At 40.3% G+C, this 24,504-nt stretch overlaps 1 protein-coding gene across 3 annotated transcripts; it reads right to left on the bottom strand.

Annotated features, from left to right (window-relative positions):
- Nucleotides 1–434: 434 nt before the first annotated feature.
- scarb1 (scavenger receptor class B, member 1) lies at nt 435–22,714 on the bottom strand. 3 transcript variants are annotated; one of them, XM_084046909.1, is made up of 13 exons: nt 22,362–22,714; nt 21,272–21,432; nt 15,729–15,870; nt 14,873–15,082; nt 14,084–14,179; nt 12,586–12,701; nt 12,067–12,233; nt 11,716–11,834; nt 7,504–7,577; nt 6,883–6,934; nt 5,544–5,693; nt 2,183–2,249; nt 435–783 (listed from the first exon to the last, which is right to left on the bottom strand). In XM_084046909.1, exons 1-13 carry the CDS (start codon nt 22,479–22,481, stop codon nt 770–772), a joined length of 1,488 nt encoding a protein of 495 aa, XP_083903035.1. In that variant the 5' UTR covers nt 22,482–22,714; the 3' UTR covers nt 435–769. The 3 variants fall into 3 exon arrangements, with proteins under 3 accessions (XP_083903035.1, XP_083903033.1, XP_083903034.1); XM_084046907.1 differs by having other exon boundaries at nt 435–2,249; XM_084046908.1 differs by lacking the exon at nt 2,183–2,249.
- Between the last annotated feature and the right edge of the window lie 1,790 nt (nt 22,715–24,504).

Below are 24,504 nucleotides of genomic sequence, written 5' to 3'. Positions count from 1 at the left end.
GCCAAATAAATCTTAAAATGACACAGATGCGTTCCCGGTCTTAATGGATTAATGTACCAAACTCTCCAGTTTAGACAAACAACAGGCCTTGGGCTGAGGCTTCTATAAACTATAGAGCAACAAATCCCAACGACATTTCGCTGCTTGTACTTGTATACAGTAAGTTAGTGACAAATAAAAACTTCTCGATTCTTGAGCAGCACAAATGACATACATCGTCATTATCAGTTAGTATATGAAATAGTGGACCATGTAACAAAAACCTTGAGCGACATTTTGGACAAGATTACTGTAGTTTTACAGGCTTTTAACCACTTAAGCCCCATTTTATACTTTGTCGACCGACGGTGCGCATGGAAAATAGCAGATCTACAAGCTCACAACATGTTGCAAGGCAGTGTGTTGTGAGCTTGTAGATCTGCTCTTTTCGATTCGCGCCCACAATGACATGGCCAGAATAGGGGCGCCAGGTCGAAAGTGGCTAAATTCACAGACAACAAAAAGTGACTTTTGCTTTGTTGTGGTTGGACCTGTACTGCCGGTTGTCATTTTTATGACAGTAAACAATGACATTACCTGACCCCCCCTAGACAAAACAAACATCGTCCCAATGGGGATGTAAATCTACATAAGTCATAGATTGTGCAGAGTCAGCCGTGGCTGCGTTGAACAGTTATTCATTGCTGTGTATCAGTTCATATGGTGCGGTAGCAGGGAGGTTTTCTCACTGTGTGGATCAGTCAGGTCTGATGGGGTACAGGCAGATCCATTACATGGGTTCATCTGCAGCAGGAAAACACAGAGAACATTATTAATATGCATGATAACACTGCACTGTATGGTTAAAGGGGGTGTAAGTGATTTTTGTTTGTTAAAATAAGTTAACATATTATAGCTCTATATTGTGATAGTAATCATTGCTATAGAGTGTTTGTTCAGTGACGGGTTTCCTTGTCTCTCCAGCTCTTCAGTACACAGATAATACATTTTCAGTTCGGGATAACAATTTTATCCAATCAAGAGAGAGTAGTCATACACGATACAGGATAAACAAGTGAAATTGGAAGTGGTGGGGGAAAATATGAGCAGACAAGACAGTGGAAATAGTAGAATGATAAATTATCTTTGCGGGATTCTCTCTCTCCTACTGGATAAAGTTGGTATCCTGGCCTGAAAAAGTATTTTCTGTTTACTAAAGAGCTGGAGAGACCTCTGTTACTGAACACACTATAGTAATATATCATTCATTACTATCAGAATAGATACCCTTTTAACAGCCTTTTTTTTTGTTGCAAAAACATATCACTTACACACACTTTAAATAGTCATCCTGTCATAAAAGCATAACATATTGTTATTATTGTAGTTTGGGGAGGAAAATAAAGCAGCTTTTCATTCTTGAATTGCGCATATTACAATACTTAAGTCATATTTAGCATCCATTTTACAGTTTCCATATGCTTCTATATTTAATGGTCTTGTTTCACAAACACAAAACAGCATCAAGATCCCACCTGTGACACATGCAAGGAAAAAAATAATGTTACATTCAGTACATTTTACATAATTTCTCAGAGAGAAAGCTTTAAAAAATGGTTCATGGACATGGTGAAGCTTCTCAACCCAGCTGAGACAGGCTGCTAGTGAGGCAGAACAAAAAATGTGTGTTAATTGTTTCTTTGTTTAGTTAAGATACTGGATGGGCAGAAGTGTACAACTGATATAAAGTGGGTCAAGTCAAGTGCCATACTGAGAAAAAGTATGTTTTCCCTTCCATGTTACAGTACAGTACCATAGTTCAGCCACTAGATGTCACACTTTTACAACACCTCTGTTACATAAGGTTAGTTATTTCCCCATCACCTCTGTAACAACTTACAAGAATATAATTAGGGTAAAAGATAAATAAAAAATACCATAGCCAACAAAAACAAATGGTTAATGACTGCCATCAGCTTAGGGTTTACAGAGGTAAACAAACCAATAATTCTGCAGTTTTTATGTTCAGACAAAAGAATGATTCATATTTTCTTTTTGGGAAAAGCAATACCTGTAGTGCACACATTGTTAAAAGCAATATGGTTGTATTTTCGTATTTGTTTTCATAGAAATGTTATCCTTCAAATTCAAATAAAAGTACCAAATACACTGTAAGGGTGCATGTGTATGAGTGAGTACCCACCTGAATCCTTCATGATAAATTTGTCCTTCTGTGTTTCTGAATCTTTTACTGGCTCATGTTCGGTTGCCTAAAAGTTGACCAGACTGTCGTTTACACATCAGCCAATCAGAAAATACAAGGCGGTCTGGCACATAAAGCTGTCACAGAACTTACTGTGAAAATGCTATTATTTGTATCCATGCAGGTTGCAAATTATGGTGGTAATGCTTATTGCCATGCAGTTAATGCGGGTACATGCACGTTTTCTTTAAAGTGATTCTTATTGACAATCAAACAACAGCTGCGGCAGCAGCACAGAACATGACTGCCAAACAAGCACCTTTGAGGGATTGCTCAACATGCAACAAAACTAAACCTAAATGAGGAAGATTCTCCGCACTTTTGTGATTTAGAGTTTCATTATTATTGTTCAGACCCTTGTGAAGAGGATAACCTTTTTTTCCAGTATGACTCGATCAGGTGCCAACACACCAATGTAACTCCATACGGACTGGAGCAAAATCATGCAATCATGAATTTGCAGGATTTAAAGAGGCGACCGAGTCTTGTATGGATCCGGGGAAAAATTAAATCAATAAAAATCATAACAAATTCATTTGTACTGATTATGATATTTGAGACGGATGGGTTTAGGAACATATAGATTGACAAACCGCAGGGTTCTTTATCACTGTTGACTCCAGTGAGACCTTGTTATTGGCCCCCTGCAAAAAAAGACATAAAAACTGGTCCCCAATCTTTTTTCCAATGTCACTACGGTGGAGACCACCAGTTTCTAGATAGCAGATGCAGGTCTAAGGCCTAAATATGTTGCTAATTACTAGATTTACTGTATCTAGTACTGTTAAGTCAGGCTACAAATCACTATAATCATACTGTGATTACAGAGAAGTACAGAACACCTCCTGTACTTAACTTCATCTGTTTAGTTTACTGGGTTAAAAAAGTCCTACACCTCTCCCAACCTACAGTAAGCTTACAATTTTGGGACTTTCAGAATGCAACAACCTAGAAACAGAAATTGTTTATTTTTATGTTCATCAAAAATCAATAAATTAATTTATTGGTCAGAGGTATTATCATTTCTCTGAACAGGCACATACCAAAACTCCCCAAACTGCCTGAGTGATTTTTGCCTTTTCTTTAATGATCGGCATACTGTAACTGTGTGCACTGTGCAGTGTTCCACATCCTACCATTACATTACTCTGCTTCGAATAGATTTCTGAGGAGCATTTTGAGGACAACACAACCAATGTACAGTCCACATATATACTGCTTGAATGGTTCCGCTCAATCAAAGAAGAGGCAGTTTGTATCTTGATGGTTCGTTTACAGTCGAGTCTGTTGTTAGTAAAAGGTACAGCATTGTGAAGAGAGGTCTATACAATGAAGCAAGTTCAACAGCACAGCCAGACTATCTTTTATGTTATCTGGCTCCACTAACCACCCTAACAACTACAATCACACTATAGAGCAGCCAGTCACACGACGGCGCTTATCAAGTCGTGAGTAAACCCACGATTTCCCAATAATCGAGCCACGAGCGAGCGTCACATAAAAGGGGCGGCGTTTGCAGCATTATGACCAATCGCAAACGTGGACAAATCTACTGACAGCAGAGTCACGGTCATAGACCAAAAGCCTGGACGGACAGTGGTTGGAAATGTGGGTGTATGGCCTAGTATTTCACACATGAACAGTAGAGCTGACTATAATCACATTTGTGTATTCCGTTAAATTAATGTGTTGCAAAGACATATTCCAATGGCATGTATGACTATTTAAGCCTTATTGTTTCAGCTGCAGCCACGGAGGTGTAGAGCACACTTAGCAAATACAAATTAAATATTAAAAACACAATTCAGGTAAGTAGGCTTACGTTCATATCTTATGTTATGAGTACAACATGTACATAGCTTAAGCACTTCAATTAAGTCTCTGTTATATGCATATGAAAGCACAATGAAATGCATACTGTCAAAACTGTGACACAAGCTGCATGCACAATTAAATAAATGAATGAATGAATGAGGTACACATAATACAGTAATAGTGAAACCAAATATCCATTCACACATATCCATTCATGCATGCACACACACACGCGCACGCACGCACAAACACGCACGCACGCACGCACACACAGACACACACACACACACACACACACACACACACACACGACTATTAGGGTTGGGGTCCTTTAGGATTTTAACGATTCCGATTCCTTAACGGTTTCCTTTAACGATTCCTATAGGGGGTTACAAATGGGACCTTTACAGGTCTGTAACTCTGAGAGTGTACAAATGGAACCAGATTTGGTTCCATTTGTACCCTCTCAGAGTTATGGTGGTCATTGAAATTAAAACGTTTGAGAACCATCAGTATTGTAATTGTATAGCAGACATGAAGTCCACAAACCAGCTCTTACAGTGTGATAAAAAAAAAAAAACGGTTCCGGAAGAAATGGTTCCAAATGTGATGGAACCGATTTATGGTTCCTCGATGTTGGATCCGGTTCCTGCAGGTTCCGGATCCCAACCCTATAGCATCCATGCATGTTTTTAGTTATTTATGGGTCTAGGTGCAATGACAAAGGATGATGATTATTATTATTATTATTATTATTCCCAGTGACACCTTTTAACACATCGGGTGCCAGCGTTTTTTCATAACAACTTACCGTGGGTGCCAGCATTCTCCCATTGACTGCGCTTTGCTGTTTGTTGTTTCCGCGTGCGTTACAAGCAAATCCACGCAAAAAAAAGCATCGATTCATGTTCTGCCATGAGCCTGGCTACTGCCTGGAACCATAACATCCCCTCGCGGGTTACAACGGGGGGGGGGAATCGCGCATCGCGCATGACCGTTTTTCCCCACAGGAAACAGATTCGGAGATATAGGCGTTTCAAAGTAGGAAATAGACAGGAACCGGATGGGGGAAAAAAAAGTGTTTCCGGTGAGCGATCTGGCACTTCCTTCGCAGGATTACAATGGGTGCTCCCAGAGCTGCTCTAGCCCCGCCCGCGCGGAGAAAAACGAAAAAAACAAAAAGACTGAAATCACGGTTCAGACCGTGTTCGGCACCGAAGCTTCGGAACCGCCACTAAGTAAACACACGGTTCAGACCGTGTTTAGCACCCGATGTGTTAAATGCTTTTTATACTTATTCATAATATATCTTTTATATTTGTCTTCTTTCAGTTTTTAATGTGTTTTTAACTAACCTTGCCTGTATGAGCTATGGGATATCTGAATTTCCCCTCAGGGATTAATAAAGTATCTATCTATCTATCTACTGTATCTATCTATCTATCAATCTATCTATCTATCAATCTATGTGAGTGTTATACTCTACCTTCTTCAGTCGCCGGTACATCAGTGAGGATATTAATATGGTGGCCAGGCCCAGGCTTATGAAGGTGTACTGCATGTACTCCATTACAGCTGGCAACACCACCAGGTTGGTCCTAAACGTGTTGAGGACGGGTCCATCTATGTATCCACTCTAAGAGACAAAAAAAACATACCGAGGATAGGTCCATCTATATATCCACTAAGCATGTAACGATTCACTCAACTCACGATAAGATTCGAATCACGATACTAGGTTCACGATAAGATTTTTCATGATTTTTTAAACACAAAATTAACAGAAAAATATTTCTTTCTATCAATTATTTTTAACTCATTGAGTGCCAGAATTGCCAGAATTGTTTCAGAATGATGTTGTCCCAGTGCCAGAGTTTTTTTCAAAGTAAAAAAAAAGTGCTTAGGAAGCGAGATACAGCCCTTTTCAGTTCTAGGTTAAACAAGGAGTGGATGGAGCTGCAAATCTTCAGATGATGATATCTTGGGTTCTGAACATGTTTTTCAAAACATTTCTTTTTTTTACTATTTTTTCAAAAACACGTCAAACACGTCATTGGCACGTTGAGCCATAGCGGTAAAAACACGTGAAACACGTTAATGGCACTCAATGAGTTAACACATTGGGTGCCAGCATTTTTTCATAAGAACTTACGTTGGGTGCCAGCATTCTCCCCATTGACTGCGCTTTGCTGTTTAAAGCTCTAGACTACACGACGAGCAAATCCACGTAAAAAAAAGCATCCATTCATGTAGCGCGAGGACCCTGGCTACAGCCTGGAACGATAACATTTCACTCGCGACTTACAACGGGGGGGGATCGCGCATCGCGCATGACCGGTTTTCCCCACCGGAAACAGATTCGGAGATATAGGCGTTTTAAAGAAGGAAATAGACAGGAAGCGGATGGGAGCCATGTTTTTGTTTCCGGTGATCCATTTGGCCTATCCTTCTCAGGATCACAATGGGTACTCCCAGAGCTGCTCCAGCCCCGCCCACGTGGAGAAAAAAAAAAAAAAAAAAAAAAAGACAGCAAAACCGAATAATCTTCGGTTTTGGCACTCCGCGTAATTATTTGCAAAACCGAATACCCTTCGGTTTTGGCACCCCATGTGTTAAAATATCCTGTATTTTCTTTAAATGTTTTGTACGCGCCCTCTGCTGTTTGCGTTTTGAATCAATTTGAATCAATTTACGATAAATCGTTACATGTCTAATCCACTCTAAGAGACAGAGACAATTATGTGTTGAGGACAGGTCCATCTATGTATCCACTCTTAAGAGACAGAGATTTCACGGTGCAAGAAAACATCAGCTACAGGACTTACCTCTGCGAACCAAATCATGGGCATCACCACTTCTGAAATCTTATCAGTTTGTCTGCAGGGGCAAAGACATTGACATGAATAAATAAATGGTTAGATTGATTTAAAGAGCAGCAGCAGGATCCCATTAGACAGTATGATGTAGAGGAATTAAACGATCAGGGGCCGTGCCCACAGAGAACAACTTTTGAGCTGGCAGTGCCATGCATTTCTATGGTAAAGACGTGCTGGTGCGCTCCTCTTCCCAGCGCCCGACCGACCATCGTGCTTCAGCGCTCCCGACAGCCGGCGTTTTTTGTTCAAGCTTCTTCCTGGCTGTGTCTGACAACGCGGTGATTTATGACCCGACGTTGAATCGTTATCACAACCATGAGAAGCCCATGTTTTCCGTCATTTCAGCTACTCTATTTGTGCTAATAACGCAGATGACCGGACATTCGAGCACAGCAACAGTTTGAACACACAGCGTGTCAATTAATGCTGTGTGCGTGCGCTATGGACATCATGATATCCATTATCCAAAGCGCCCCTCCACTAAAAAAAAACACTTTCTGTGGATACAGCGCCTTATGGTGAGGAACGATAAGACCACAATAAAATGTTTAAAGCCTTCACAGTACTTACGTGAATCCGCTCACACTCTTCAAATAGAGGTTAAGCTGCAGGCGGATCGACACGTTCAGTGGAACACCTGTTGCCTGGAAATACAAACAGAGAAAACAGTCAAGAGAGTAACAAAAAGGATATTGTCATCTACGATAAATCAACTAAAACATAGGTCTCTTGGGTCTCATCTAATTTCTAACTTTGCGTCTGTATAGTCTATGCAGCAACGTTGTGTCACCTCGTGGTTACTTAGAAGTTTACCAAAATAGGATGGCACATACAGTAGCACACACTGACAATGCTTTCCAATGGTAAACAGCCCACATTACAATCATTTCTGGCTGTCTAGAGCTATTTCTCAAACTTTTTCACATCAAGGACCCCCAAATTGATATGTATTTGGCCGTGGACCCCCAACTGAAAATGTTTTGTGCCAGGGACCCCAAGAAGAGAACATTTATGTTATGTTTTTCAAAAATGTTCAATATTTTTCAAAAAAGGCCAAAGGACCCCTGGGGGGTCCCGGGCCCCACTTTGAGAACCAATGGTATAGAGCTGGTTAGATACAAGCCCCATACATCTCGGATCATCATCTAAGATGGTGTTGCTTGTCCTACAGGCAGCAGACTCTGCATTATCTGTCCCAACGTTGTGCTTCTGAGACTGGACCTCCAGCTCAGGCCCAGATGACAGTCTCCATTCCTGACGTGTTTTGCTTCTATTATCTAATAGCATGTTTGGTGGATAGCCAACTAGGATCAAATATTTTTTCTAATTCTTTCTTTCTTAACCACTACATGAAACTTCATCGGTTCATCAAATTTGGGGTTACATAACTCACCTCCCAAGTCTGCTGATTGTTATCAACAGAACAACCTCTCAAAGGGTTTGAGGGTGTCTCCAGCTAAATGGTAGATAGTCAGGAACCAAATGGACCCTTAGGGGTGAGGAAGAAGTTATATGGCTGCTTATATCTAACCTTTATAGTATACCATCCCTTATAATACTTCTACAATACATTATGATATGTGTCAGCTTGTAAGAGCCTAGATGTCTCCAATAGGCCTAACAGCTATTGGCCGCGTTTCCCAAAAATCTTCGTAGAGATGCTTTGTAGAGATGCTGCGCAGGTCCTACGACGGGTCTAACGTGTGTCGTCACAGGCTGCGCAGTACCATAGCAGGCACGTAGATTTCAGGTCATGCGTGGCCTACGCAGCTTGCGTAAGAGCCTCCTACACAGCTGGGACTCGGCGTTACCTACGCTCTACCCTCATTAGTAGCAGGTGGTTGTGCCCTGCGTGCCATCTAAACTGGCTACGTGTGTGGTAAAACTACATTCGGGCAACAGCATGCACGCAGCCTACTCCCCGCCTACTCCTGGGAGAGGCATAGCCATGAGTGCTGCCCTACGCAGCAGTTTGTTACGAGCGCCCTGGGGCGCTTGTAACACCCATCGTAGCAAAATAGTTCTATGAAAAACTAGTTCACACACAAACATATTTTTGTTTTGTACAATAAATATCACTTACCCCATCAACAAAAGGTCCATAATGCACCTGCCATGTGGATTTTATTTTTACCTGTAAAGTTTCTGCCCTGTGTTGTTGTTGTAGTTGATGATGTTTCACCTTATGTCTAATCATGCACATACTGTACCTGCTGCTATGTGGACCTACAGTACCAATGTGTTCCCACTTTCACACCTTATGCTTTACCTCGTGTACATACTATCTGCCACTCTTATGCTATGTGTATATGCACTGTAGATATCTTGATCTTGTTTACTGTACTGTATGTTCTCTTTGACATGCTTATTTAATGTAATCATCGTGATTATCTCAAATAATTGCAACAAGGCAGTTATGTACAGTCATAATTATGACAGGCCTATATTTAAACATTCTCACACAGGAAATTAAATGGTCTGCGTCTCATCTCCTCCTTTATTTATGCAACTAATTTAGATAACTTGTTTTATTTTTATTTTTACAATGAACAGGAGGTGTAAGATGTCAAGTGTAGCACTAAAAGAGCAATAAAGATAAAGTCCTACAGTATCTAGGTGAACTTTCTTCTTGTACTTTACTGTATACATGACAATATAAATGATCTTAACTCCAGAGTCTATTCCCTGGTTAACAGCAGTGGTGTAAAGTAACTAAGTACATTTACTCAACTACTGTACTTAAGTACAATTATGAAGTATTTTTACTTTACTGGAGTATTTTAAATTTGCTGTACTTTTACTTGTACTCCACTACAACTCAGAGGCAAATATTATACGTTTTACTCCACTACAATTATTTGAAAACTTTAGTTACTAGTCACTTTGTAGATTTCGATCAGTATTACAAAACATACATTAACCACTTAAGCTCTTTTGAAAATAGCCGATCTACAAGCTCACAATACTGTAGATCTGCAATTTTCAAAAGATTTTAAACATTTGAAAACTTGTGAAATGGGACATCCTGCATAATGAGTTATTTTACTTTTGTACATTTTTATTATTCATTATTATTATTATTATTATTATTATTATTATAGAAAAATGCATTTGATAATGACCATATACATAAAACTTGTAAAGGAAGTATGTGAAACTGAGGTAATTTGCTCCACATGAGAGGTTTCACTACACTCATGCTTAATTACACGTGGGAGCCAATTGCACTATGCTGTTCCCATAAATTAACCTCTGTAGTGATCTTATCTGAACAGATTGACCATCATCTTATCTGAAGAGATTAACCAATTTAGATGAAGGGTTCAAGGGTGCAGTGCCAAAAGAAATCAAGGAAACCGGTTTAAATGACTGCATGGCATCATGCACACAGTAGGAAGGATAATGTGCAGAATCATAGCTCTCACTCACACCCATTGTGAGACAATGCTTTGAGAAGAATGTCAAAGAGCGTATCAGTAGAAGGTTGCCTCCCAGCCTGGACCTAGCCCAAGAGTTACCAAACCTTTCAGACCCCCCAAAATAATCATATTTGAACTGGGGACCCACCACTCTGACAAGCACTTGGAATTGAAGGAAGTTTAGCATTGGGTGCAGGGTCCTACTGTATGTCCCTTCTACAGAGGCACCACTGAGAGAATCCTAACTGGCTGCATCGCTGCCTGCTATCTATGTACAGAGCTCCACCGCAAACTGCGCAAAGCTTGGTGCAGACAGCTGAGTGCATCAGTGGATGTGAGCTTCACTCCATCTAGACATATCTTTGTCAGCAAAGCAACAAAAAAAAAGCAAATCAACATAATTGACCAAAGTCTCGTACAGTAAATAAATATAAGGGTCAAACAAATAAGAGCACAATAAAACAAAACAAAAAAAAAACATAGGTACAAGTCTCAAACTGGGTTAAAAGCCAAAGATTGCTTTGAGACGTGTTTTAAACACAGGTAGTGTGAGGACTAGCCTGATGTAGGGGGTAACTTGTTCCATAGTTTGGGGGATGGAACTGAGAAGGCTCGCTCGTGCTTGAGCCTCGTCTTAGGGACGAAAAGCAGCGTAAGTGCGCACGCACAAACGCAAGTAGGTCATCAGAGTAAATGGCAAAAACCCTAGTAAAAAACAGACAGAGCAAATGGACACTACTGTAAGTAAGTAGAGTGCAAAGAAAAAATATTTATGCTACAAAGTAACTAGGACACCACCAGGTACATACATCAAGCAAATGTCTAAACAACATGCTGTCTAGATAACATTCTTCACATTTGTGGTCATCGTCAAGGTAAAATAATCTAAATAATATAACACGCCAATCAATCATATTGGCCTCCCACACTTACATTGCGCCATCTACCTTCTTAAATCTGAACAGCATTCCTGTGCACCTCGGGTCAAATCTTTTTCACGCCAAAACATTTAATCCTGTTCTCTCAACTCTGTCTCAACTATTTCCATGACAGCCACCTCAAACATACATCAATGATGGAGAATGTTATGCCTACTGTTTATTGGGCCTATATAATATACTGTAAGCCTAACTATTTATACGTGTTTCTTAAAGACCTATATGGACGCAAAATACCTCCAGTCCATATTTCTTCACAATCATTATTTTCTTTTCTGTGGCCTGTAATAATGTATAAAATAGATTATGAAAATATTTCCATAGTAGCCATCTTGTTGTTTTAGGCCCGTGCCTGTACACTGGTGACAGTAGATCATTGTCTTGCATTGTGCGTGTGTGTGAATATCATGCGTGTGTTTACTCACTGGGTGGATGTCTATGAAGAGGCCGTGTTCTTCCTCAGTGGGCCGGAGGCCCTGGACGTAGTCCAGCAGCACAGGGTCAGCGTTGTAGAAGTGAGGATGAGAAATGAACGTTGGAGAGTCTGTGTGGGCAGGAAGTTACATCTCTGGTCAGTTACATATTCATTAGTCCCGCCGTAGCCAGACAACTATTCAACAATCTCCAAAAGCTCACAACATGCCGCAATGCGACATGTTGTGACTCGTGAGCTTGTAGATAGGCTATTTTTGTCGAACGGTCGACCGAGATTGTGGATGTTAGGGTTCATGTGACACAAATACACACACACACACACAGATGTACTGTACACTCACTGGAGCGGCAGCTGCTGACATTGAGCAGTCCAGACTGTCTGCAGGGGCAGAAGCCTTCGTTAGGAGCGTAGTCTGAGCCGTTGGCGAACAGGGTCTTTGGTGCGACGTATCGATAGGCAGGAATCCCCCTCATGACACCAGGACGCTGGTAGACCAACTCCATAGATCTGAACCAACAAAGACAAAAGATTAATACATGTTAGAGCAGTGCTTCTCAAACCTGTTCATGTCCAGGTTGATATGTGTTTGGCCGTATTTTACATCCATGCATCAGGACTATAGAAAGTTGTTTACCTGCATGCATCAGGGCTATAGAAAGACTTTAGACTAGGGTTTTACCTGCATGCATCAGGGCTATAGAAAGACTTTAGACTAGGGTTTTACCTGCATGCATCAGGGCTATAGAAAGACTTTAGACTAGGGTTTTACCTGCATGCATCAGGGCTATAGAAAGACTTTAGACTAGGGTTTTATCTGCATGCATCAGGGCTATAGAAAGACTTTAGACTAGGGTTTTACCTGCATGCATCAGGACTGTAGAACGGCAGGGTGGACTCTGGGGTCATGAACGGGGGCCACATCTGTCCGGCTGTTCCATTGATCATGTTACACTGAGGACTCTTCCAATTGGCCAGCTATGGAGATGATGGAAAAAACAGCAGAGGGATCAAGCAAATAGACTGATAGTGTCAGTAGCCATTAATCTGAACTACAAACTAGAAAACAGGGTTGGGAGTTCATTTGTATACCCCAAAATTGGCCACACTGTACCTCTTGGCACAATAATCTTAAATACATACATTTCCTTTTGGGAAATGTGCGCTAGTGATGCACGGGTTGGGGGTCTTTGCCCAGCCCAGCCCACCCAACCCTTTATGAGAGACCTACCCGACTCATCCAACCCCAAAACAATTGTTCATCAACGACCCGAGCCATTCATTTTTGGTGGGTGCCCGAATTTGTCCAAACTTGTCAAATTATATATTTTCTTTTTCTCCCTATTCATTTTCAAAGTAATAGAAATGGCGAAGATATCAGATCTACAAGCTCACAACATGTTCCGACGCAATGCGTTGTGAGCTTGTAGATCATATATTACCTATTTAGTACATGCCGTATATAGTAGGGCTCAAGTGGGTACGAAAATGTCCGCTCCTCACATTATTGGCTTGGGTCAATTTGACCTGAACTTCATATTATTTATATAACTTTTTCTAGGACCTCTTCTCAATAAATACATTTCCACACTTTGCAAAGATGTCTACTCTGTACTTTGCCATGTCTTACGACTGGTAGAAAACAGAGGATACAGTTGGTGCAACTCAGTTCAATGACCACTTAACCACAGGAAATCACAATGCGTTGCAACATGAAACGTTGTGAGCTTGTAGAGAAGCCAAAAATTGCGGACCAAGTGTAGAGCCCTAAGTACATGTATATAAGTGGTTAATAATAAATACAACAGCATCACAGCTGTTTAGCAGAGAGTAATACAGTAACTGCATCACAAGTGATAACTGATATAATTATGTAAACATTATTATGGAATGTATGTTTAACACATGGTATACGTGATTAATAAAATAGTTGCTTATAGGATTCCACCACAATAGTAAAGAAGATTAGGGAAAAGTCTAAGATTAAAAAGACAGAGGCAGCAATACATCACATTTAACTGAACAACATTCTCTTGAATCACTTTATAATACTAATATATAATTCATTTATAGTAATTATAGATATATTAGTATACATATCTAGTGGTATATGTGTGTATGATATATTGATATATAAGAGAATAAATAGGTACTGTATATGGGTTTTATAGTTATACATGTTTATTGAATCAGGATGACAGTGGTGGAGTAGGGGTAGGAGTATGTCACTCTTTTTTGTTGTTTTTTTCTTTTTTCTTTTTTTATGCTTTCTTATTTTATTTGCATGTTCAAAATAAAGATGATTAAATATAATAAAATCAACTTTCTCTCGTAATCACTGACTTGTGTGTGACTCTCACCTTCGTCAGGCCGTTCCAGGAGTCCACTTTATGGATTTGAGTGATGTCACCCTTTCCAGTGTTGATGGTGAACAGACCAGTGTTGGAGTTGTTGAACTGCAGATGGACACACAGAATAAGCACTGACCTTTAAAGGGCCAGCTTTTGTCTTGACAAGCTTAAAGGCGGTGTACGTGACATTATTCTGTAGTAGATGTAAGTAAGTGTTCTACAGAGAATTCATACAGGATACAGGATGAACAAAAAAAAGAAAATAATCCAGTTGCAGCCCTGATGAATAGGCTCTATACAGCAGCCATATTGAAAAGAAATTGGGCCTCTTCCTTACATCCTTTGCAGGTCTTACCAATTAATACTAATTAAGGCTCTGTTCCATTTAGTATAGCACAGTGGTTCTCAAACGTTTTAATTTCAAGGATCGCCATAACTCATAACTGAGAATGGACCCATTCCATTAGTACACTCTCAGAGTTACACACCCGTAAGGGGCCATTTGGAACCGCCCCAAGGAACCATGAGAGTAATGTAATGTAATGTAATGTAATGTAATGTAATGTAATGTAATGACTGTAATGTAATGAGAGTCCCTGGACGACACTTTGAGAACCACTGGTGTAGCAGAGTGTTTCCAGTGAGCCAACATGACACAATATCAGCTCACCCTGACTCTGTTTGGCCAGAATGGAACAGAGCCTTCATGTATCATTGGTAACACCTGTGAAGGAAGTAAGGAAGAGGACCAATTTCTTTCCAATATGGCTGCTGTGCGCAGAGTCTATGTTTACTCACCGCAGAAAAGAGTCCAAACTTCCCACCAGAAGTCCCCGGCAGCATACCGGGCAGGTACTGGTTGAGGAACTCCACCAGTTTGCTGTCGTAGCCCCACATCAACTCTCCTACCGGCTTGGTCAGGAAGGGACCCTCGCCGAACGCTGCGATACTGGTGCTGACCAACACACGCACCGGGTACGGAAACTTCTCCATCATGATGGCTGCCCCCTGGAGGAGGGGAATGCAGGAAAATACTTTTACAACAAACTGCATTATTAGCCTTGAGAGAGTGTGTGCATGCGTGCGTGCGTGCGTGAGGTTCCCCGCAGATGTATAAATACAAATATTCTTCACGTGCGTGCCGTGCCGTGCATGCATGTGTGGGTGCATGCATGTGTGGGTGCCTGTGTGCATGCATGTGTGCGTGCGTGTGTATGCATGTGTGGGTGCGTGTGTGTGGTGCGCATGTGTGTGTGCGTGCGTGCGTGTGTGCAATGCATGCATGTGTGGGTGCGTGTGTGCATGCATGTATGCGCGCGCGTGCGTGCGTGCGTGTGGTTACGAGCATAGATATATATAAAGGCTAGATGGCTCAAGGGGGCGGCGCAAGCGTAGCTCAACCGCGGCCATCTTGCGACGGTCACTCATAACATTATGTCTATGGTGCATATACCGTTTGAAAATCGGATGAAAATTGAGCACGCTATGGTTATTTCAAAGTATATGCACCATAGACATAATGTTATGAATGACCGTCCCAAGATGGCCGCCATGTGGCGACGTCGTACTCCATTGGCCAGCAGCGCGGGTGAGTCATCTAGCCTTTATATATATCTATGGTTACGAGTGTGTGCGTGCGTATCAAGTATCTTACCAACACCAACATGTTGGGAATAGTGACGACATCAGACTCGTTCCCTACAGACATGCTGGGTTCAAAGTAATAACTCCTCCACTCCTTGTAGGACACTGTGTTGTTTTCATGGAAGGTGATGTTGTCTTTGTAACAGCGCTTCCTGAAACACAGCAATCACAAACAAAATGTTAATCAAACCAATCAGTTTAATCAATTATAAAGACTGGTCACTGGTAGACATGGTTTCTGTCCACAGTTCTCCTCTGAGACACAGAGTGAATACACAAAAATGGTACCATATTATATTGAGCATTTAGTGAGGACCAATTATATGAAGATAAGTTCAAAATGGTTGAACTGGTCCTTTAAGAGGTTCATTGTTTCATTGATATATAAGGTGGAAAGGGGGCAAAGGAGGACAGAATAAATTTGTATTTATAGGTGCCAATCCATGTAGAGCTTTTTAAACAAGTAATAAAGCGTTGATCTGGATTGTGTATTTGACAGGCAGCCAGTGACGAGAGGCCAGTCTAGGGTCCTGCTGCAAAAGAGGGGGGAGAGCTGGATTCTTTTGAAACACAAAGGCTTGCTGACATAATTCCTCTCATTTATTATTGGGCCAGTGTGCCACACAACTGAACTTTAAGCTGATTTTGCAGAAGACATTCATTAATTCATTTTCATATTAATTAACACAACTCTTGACACAGGTGCTTATAGATTATGTCAATTAACCATAAGATTAAATCAATCTGCTTCAGATTTAGGGATTTTTTTTTTAAATAAATGTTTACTCATTTCAATGAATAACTCACTCCAGTACCATTATCTACAGATTATGCGAAATATTAATCTAGAAAATGTTGTATAGTAAATGTCCGAAATCGAATAAGTCTGACAAGGACCCACATGTCAAAAAAGGCTGGTATGCTCCTTTAAATATCTGTCAGGCATTCCTGCCCAACCCTCATCCCTCACTCTAGTGCAGTGCTTCTGAAAGTAAGCGTCCGGGGACCCACAGGGGTCCTTGGGGAGGGTTCCAGGGGGTCCCCAGATAAATCAGTTAATAATCGAGCATCAAAATCAGTTTAACACCACTTTAACCCATTTGAATACAGCTGATCTAAGCTATTTCTCTCCCTCTCTCAACTAAGGGGTCCTTGGCCTGGAAAACGTTGAAGACCCCTATGCTATACAATTTTCAACAATGGATAGTGACTCCAGGGTTCATTAATCCATTAAGACGAGGAAAGCATCTGTGTCATTTTTTGAAAATGTGTGCAAATCTTTGAATATATATATGTTTTAAAGCAAACATTTTTAATTCCAATCTGTGCTTCTGGGGGTCCCTGGAACAACATATTTTGAGATAGGGGTCAGCAGCCAAATACATATAATTTTGGGGGTCCTTGACATGGAAAAGTTGGACCACTGATATAGCAACATACAACATGCAGCGGGCCCCCATCTCAAAATGCTTAGTTCCAGGGACCCCCCAGAAGCAAAGATCCGAGTTAAAAATGTTTTGAAATAAGCTCTCTGAACAGACAAAATGCATTTTGGCTCATCTATCTAAATGCCCCTGAGTAGCAGGTCATGACACAGCTTGCTCTACATAGGATGTTGCTGGTTATGCAATTATAAACTAGAGAGGAAAAGTGCCTCCTTTCTGTCAGCACACAAAGTTACATAACATGGAGCAACACGATAACCCAATGGTTAGGCCCAGTGTTGCCAGGTCCACTTATTCTAAGAAACTTCTGGCTTGTTTTTCTGTAAAGTCGCTTGTAAATATAAAATATTTGGTAGTTGCGGGAGGTTTTGGGCTTGTTTCTAAGTGTAGTTGCTTATTTGGGCTTACTTCCTAATGTTGCTTAAACCAGTGGATCTCAAACATTCTCATGTCAGGAATGGCCCCCAAATTACTAAGTATTTGTCCATGTGGACGCCCATCTGAAAATATTTTATGCCAGGGACAAGATTTGTTTAGTTAAAATGTTTCAAATCTTTTTTTAAATAGCAGATCTAAAAGCTTGAATATGGGTTATAGTGGTTACCGGTAAACTGATTTAGATGCTATATTAACGGACAACTTCACCCTTCACCCTAACCCTAACCCATCTTCATATAATTGTTGTCTACTCAAAACATCTCACTGGCTGTGGACAGTTCAGAAACCTGCCTACCAATGTCACTGGAAGGCGGATTTCTGAACTGTCCACAGCCCTCCTCTGAGACACAGAGAGAGTAGACAGTAATGATACCATTTTATAATGAGTATTAGTGAGGACCAATTATATGAAGATAAGTTGAAAATGGGTGAAGTGGTCCTTTAACTTATTTTGTTGGGGACCCCCCAGTGTGTGTGGTCATGCGACCCATAATCGCTTCTGTTGGGCTTGTTTTTCGTAGACCTGGGCCGCTTGTTTCAATTCCATATGCCAAAAATATGGCAACCAAGGTTTAGGGTGCGTAGCACATGGGCTCTATACATCATGTCTGACAGCGAGCCTCCACTTTGTTTCCCGCCCGGTCAGACCATATGCTGCATGTCACTCCTCTGCGCTCTCACCGCGCTTCCTGAGTCGCTCCACTCCCCAATAGAGGCTCAGAAAAGACCCCCCAAAAAAAGAAAGAAAAAAAAAACGGTTACATAACATTGTATCGACCACTCCAAGTGACCACTCCAAACTCATGCACACCAAATTCCTCAGAGAACATTTTTATGCTCTCAAGAGTTATAAATGGATAAATAGTTTTACATTTAGAAGACAGGAATGCTAACAGAATGTTTAAGGGGTCCTCTCCCTCTCTGGCTCAGGCTGAAGTCAGCCTGCAAATAAAAACACGAGCCAGCTCTCTCATTATTATCTCCTGTCTACAATTAGGCCACAAACAAAGTGGTTATCAAAAGTATAATCATCTTTATCTCTGAGATAAAGAGTCTGAGATGTCTGTCTGTCTGTCTGACTGACAGACAACAACAAAAAATACTTTTATTAAAGAAAATTAAAAAATTGCAGATCTACAAGCTCACAGATAAGCCTTTTTAGCTATTTTGGAAACATTTTAAAATAAGTTGTATTTATTGATATAGTATAAAATAGGGCTCTAAATAACTTTCCTCTTCTACCCCGGATTTCCGGTTTCCTGCACAAGTGCAGTTTTTTTTACCATTGAACTAATAGAGCCTGCTTGTTTGCTCAGGGGATACATTTAATCTTGACCATCAGGTCAAAATTCGTGTCAGATCCTGTGTCCAGGTGAGACATGACCTTTGACACGATCTAAATTCTAAATGACCCAATAGAAGAGCAGGGAGACAAAATACAACCATACAGATTGGACAAAATTAGTTTTTTTTTCATTTAAAAAAAAGTTACATAGTGCTGCTTTAAGTGGTTATAATACAAACGGGGTAAACTTATTCAATCAATAACACTGACTTTGAATTTGAAATAAATAAAGCTTTCCAAGCAGTCTATTCAAATTCATGAACTTGCCACCAAGTCATTGAATTGGGGCAGAGAGAACGGCTGTTCTCAGCTTTGGTTTTTATTTCCTTCGCTAAAGCTTCAGCTTGTGATCTCCTGTTGGCAGATAAGAGGTATGTACAATGCAACAACCCCGAGGTAAGATAAGGTCTTGTTATGAGACCAGACATATGGACCGTGGTAACAAAGCTCACACTGCCAACAAACACACGTTCTGCACCAGATAAACCCCTGAAATGTATATACTGTGCTACTGACTCTGTCATTAATGTCATGTGGAAGCAGCAGCTATGGCGAAATGTGTTTATTCAGCATATTACAGCCTAATCGGTTTCCACATTCAACAAGGCTGTCATGATGATGATATACTGTAACTTTGTTTTCTCCATGAGGACAAATACCATAGCTGCTTGTCCTTTAACGCACAAAGGCCGTCCGGCACTGTCTGTACATATTGTATTGTTGTACTTTTGTTGGAAACCTCATTTGCCCAAAACTGTTAATTTTCAGAATTCCAATTCAAAGATATCAATATTATTTTCTTTTCACATTAGTATGCATGTTGACATGCATTGTTTGTCTGACATGTGCTGTACATTTTTATGGTCTGGGGAAATCATCATTGACCCAAGAGTGTTGTCATTTAGATAAGATAATTAAGATTAGTAGCAAAAATCACTTTGAGCCTGTATCTCTAGCCTATCTAACCCTAACCCTAACCCGGTGTCCGGTGTCACTTTTGTAAGCCGAAGTAGGTCATTAATTACGAAAAAAAACATATAAAGTTAAAGTATGGAGCTAGGAGGTTCTGCCTGACAGCAACGATATATCGGTCCGATATCATCGCTGTCGGGCAGAAAGCTTGTATCTCCATATCTCATCTTTTTATGCCTTTTCATTTTATACTTTGTCGTACGACGGTGTTGCACTTAAGTATTGAATATAGGCAATCTACAGTCTCACGATGTGTCACATTGCGATGTGGTCTGAGCTTGCACATCAACTATTTTCGCAGCACATTTTCTGTGGGTTTTACAAATATTTGTATTCTTATTTATTTTTTACATTTCATGAAAAGTAAGTACGTTTTGTAAGTACGTTTTGGCAATAACATTCACTGTTAACAGTCATACAGTACTGTACATACAGTATCCATTCATATAGTCAATGCCGTTGGATGTACAAGAAAGGTCAATATTCATTCATTATATTCACTGATAGATAGATTGTACATTCATTTATATTTATTGATAGAATATATATTATGTCACCTCACTCAGACCATGTGTAGATGTCCAGTGTGACTGTGTCGGACTCTGTCTATTTGGTTTCTTATCTCTCTATTCTTATCTGTATCTCTCACGCGTTTCATTCATTACTGTTATTGCTGCTATAACAACACTAGAATCTCCCCACAGGGATCAATGAACGTATCTTAATTATCTTATCTAAATGACTTGTGCTCTTGGGTCAATGATGACCTCAGACCATAAAAATGCACAGCACATGTCAAGACAATTCCAAAAGATTCTAATCTGACATTCTCAATCTCTACCAACAAAGTTGTGAAATGGAAATAATATTGAACGATCTGTTGCCCTTTGCCGCACAGTTCCCAGACTCCAATGGTAGCTAACAGGAAGAGTGGGCACTAAGGAAGAGTGGGCACCTCGATGTAAAATTGGCTATTTTGTCCAAAATATTAAAAAATAAAATATTTGGAAAATGGTTAAGTAATACATGATTAGAACATGCTTGAACATTTGTCAATTAAGGTTGCTACAAATGGCTACAAAACCTGTATATCCAATCATTTTGGGCATAAACAAGAAGACGAAGGATTCATTTAGGTCTTATAATGATGTACTGTGCATGTTCACATCGTGTATACTTTACATTACTTAAGACCATTTTTCATAAATATATATATTTTTTTACATTTAGGAAAAAATTGCCACTTTTATATCAAGGTGTCCACTCTTCCTTAGTGCCCACTCTCCCTCTATCCCTACGGTATATAGTCTACTTGGTCTAGGAAAAAAAACAATGAAACAGAGGATGTCGTACTTGTATACATAAGGTCCTCTCTGCTCCACCATGGGTTTCTCTCCCTTCAGCATCTCCTTGGGATTGAGGACGTTGAAGAAGTAGACAGACATGTAGAACGGCACAGGGAGGTCCTTCCACATCTCGTAGGCAATGCCATTGTTTGGGGCAATCACTAAGTTCTAGGGTCGAACAAATAAAGGACAAAATTAATGCATAAAGTCGTGGAAATGACCTGTTAGCCTATTTGCCTCATTATATCCAGTAGACCAGGGATCTTCAATGTTTTTCAGGCCAAAGACCCCTTAGCTGAGAGAGAGATGAAGCAGGGACCCCCACACTACATTCATGAAAAATGTGTGTTTTCAGACATTTAACGACTTAAACTCTCAATACTTTGTAAACTTGACCTTAGGCTCGGTACTTGGTCAGCTCTTTTTTTCCCTGAACACCAAACCGCCGAAAATAGCCGATCTACAAGCTCACAATGCGCTGTGAGCTTGTAGATCTGCTATTCCCGGATAATGTTCCTCCCAGAATAGGGATGCGAGGGTTTAAGTGGTTAATGTAAAAAATAAAAAATATTAAAGTCCCTATTACACAAAGATTTGGTGGCCCCCCTGCAGTATCTCTGAGGACCCCCTAGGGGTCCCAGACCACCTGTTGAAAATCTCTACAGTAGACAGTACAGTAGACACTTTTAACACCAAATCACTCAAATCACAACACACACACACACACACACACACACACACACACACACACACACACACACACACAGCTTTGCAATATTTTACACTATTACTTCATTCATGTATTAGTTTATTATAGTCAACATTTCAGTAGCCTTAATCTTTGATTACATTGATTTGAGATTGCATTTTAGATATTGACATCACATTTTAGATGTTGACTTTTTAGTAAACAGGCAAGAGTTCTAAACGTAACTATTCCCAAATAATATTCCTGAATGAAATGTTATAATAATTTGGGAAACAACCTAAATAGAAGCAAAATAGAAGCCCTACATAGATGGGCTATTTTGGCATGTGTACAGTATGCATAGCCTATTGCATAAGTAACCCATGTGGGACACACACCATGCACTTACCTTTACTATTTGATCATCAATTATCATTGGTCCCACGAAAACCATAACGGTTCCAAAAACCACTGCCAGGGTCCCAGCGACCATGAATCCAACAGCTACCTTGGATTTATTGATGGCCATAGTTGTTCCAGACAGAGTCCCAAAAAATAGTTTGACAGTGACTAGAACAATACCTTTCAGAGAACTGCAGGCTGTTGACTAGCTATTGCAAAGAAGCTACTTTTTTTGTCTATTGTAGTAGGATAAAATGATGAATTATGATCACAATAATAATAATAAAGACGTGTCACTCGTCTTTAGAATACAGTACAGATACAGTATAGATCTAAAGGTTCAGCTATCAGAGCCGCGGCTCATAATCTTTCTCACACTGACTGACTTGCTGTTGTCCGTCTGGCAATGTTTATATTCTTGAGGCCACGCCTCTGCTGCCGCAAAGCTCTGTGGGAAATGTGGTCCAATTGCATTTCAAGGCAGCTATGTGAAATAAATTGTGAATACGAGAGAAGTGGGCACTGTTTTGAAGTGGGTCCAATGGAGATCGTTACAGTATGTATGTGTCATTATAAGTATGTTGTTTATATCTTTTATTAAACATCATTATGTTTAATTAGATATGACAAAACAACCGGATTGTTCAAATAAGAAATATGTAAAACTTCTCCCACTTAAAATCCAGTTGTCTGTCTCCACAAAAAAGTGCCCCATTCTAAAAAGGAAAGAAAGACAGAAAGAAAGAAAGAAAGAAAGAGAAAAAAACATTTCTTTCAAGTGTTTGTGTGTGTGTGTGTGTGTGTGTGTGTGTGTGTGTGTGTGTGTGTGTGTGTGTGTGTGTGTGTGTGTGTGTGCGCGTGCGTGCGTGCGTGCGTGCGTGCGTGCGTGCGTGCGTGCGTGCGTGTGTGTGTGTGAGGAAGTTGATGTATATGAATGGGAGAGATTGTCTTATAATTAGCAGCACACATACGGACTATATAGCCAAGGTCAGGTCAGGACATCCAACATAAACATGTTGCGAGAAACAGTTCAACAGGTTTAATAGTCTAGTCTTTAATAGGTAGGTAAGGTGGTAAAGGCTAATTGGTTGGAAGGCACTCTTTTCTAGACACACTACATCTTATCTTTGAGATAAGTTTGAGATAAGTCAATAGTTGTGTTTGTTACTTTTTAACATTTCATTCATGTAAAATGTAATTTCATTGGCCACTTTCATTGTTTCATTGTTGTTATGAGCTGTGCCTCCTCTCTTTTTAACCACTTTCATTGTTAACAACACACAACACACACACACGTGCGTGCGTGCGTGCGTGCGTGCGTGCGTGCGTGCGTGTGTGTGTATGTGTGTGTGTGTGTGTGTGTGTGTGTGTGTGTGTGTGTGTGTGTGTGTGTGTGTGTCTGATCATGTAATTATGAGTTGTAAGCATTATGTCACTTTATGACTCATATAGTATCTTGAATAGGATCTTTGTGACCGAAGCCCTTTTTGTTTAATACATCCATGTAGAGGTGACATGAGTGTGTGCAGTATCTGTGATCGCCTATATACCTAACCTAGCCTATGTGATAGCCTATAACAGCCTATGTGATAGCATACCTAACCTAGTCTATGTGATAGATAGCCTATATATAACTACTAAGCTACCTTATTTGCTTCTAAATTTATGACCCATTAAAAGGGTAGATTCCAATGATCTACACAACTAGGGTTAAAATAGGAACAAAAGTGCTGTCCTGCTGTTAAGAAAAAAACAGTCTCCATCAGAAACAGATGCACAATCTCTTTATTCTCTGCTCAAGTGAAGTGACACACACTGCACACACACACACACACACACGCACGCACGCGCGCACACACACACACACACTTGATTCCCTTTGGTATTGATTTTGAAATGATGGGGTTTCATGAGCAAATTGAAATGTTAGCAAATAGCATTTCAAGCCATAGCAAGACTTATATAGCGCTTTTCTTAGTACCCAAAGTCGCTTTACAAAACAAAACAAAATAGACAACCTAAGAAGAATAGGCTATTCATGAGTCCAGCAACATTAAACAATATGGTGCATATCTAGTGAAACGTGTTATTACTGTTCAGTTCAGCATACAGCTCTGCTTAACAGGCTAGCAGACTGCCACGGTATTCAA

The sequence above is a fragment of the Gymnoscopelus microlampas genome, assembly GCF_963454915.1.
Source record: "Gymnoscopelus microlampas genome assembly, chromosome: 21".
NCBI lineage: Eukaryota > Metazoa > Chordata > Actinopteri > Myctophiformes > Myctophidae > Gymnoscopelus > Gymnoscopelus microlampas.
The sequence above is the reverse complement of the archived record's forward strand: the minus strand, read 5'-3'. Positions and strand labels throughout refer to the sequence as shown.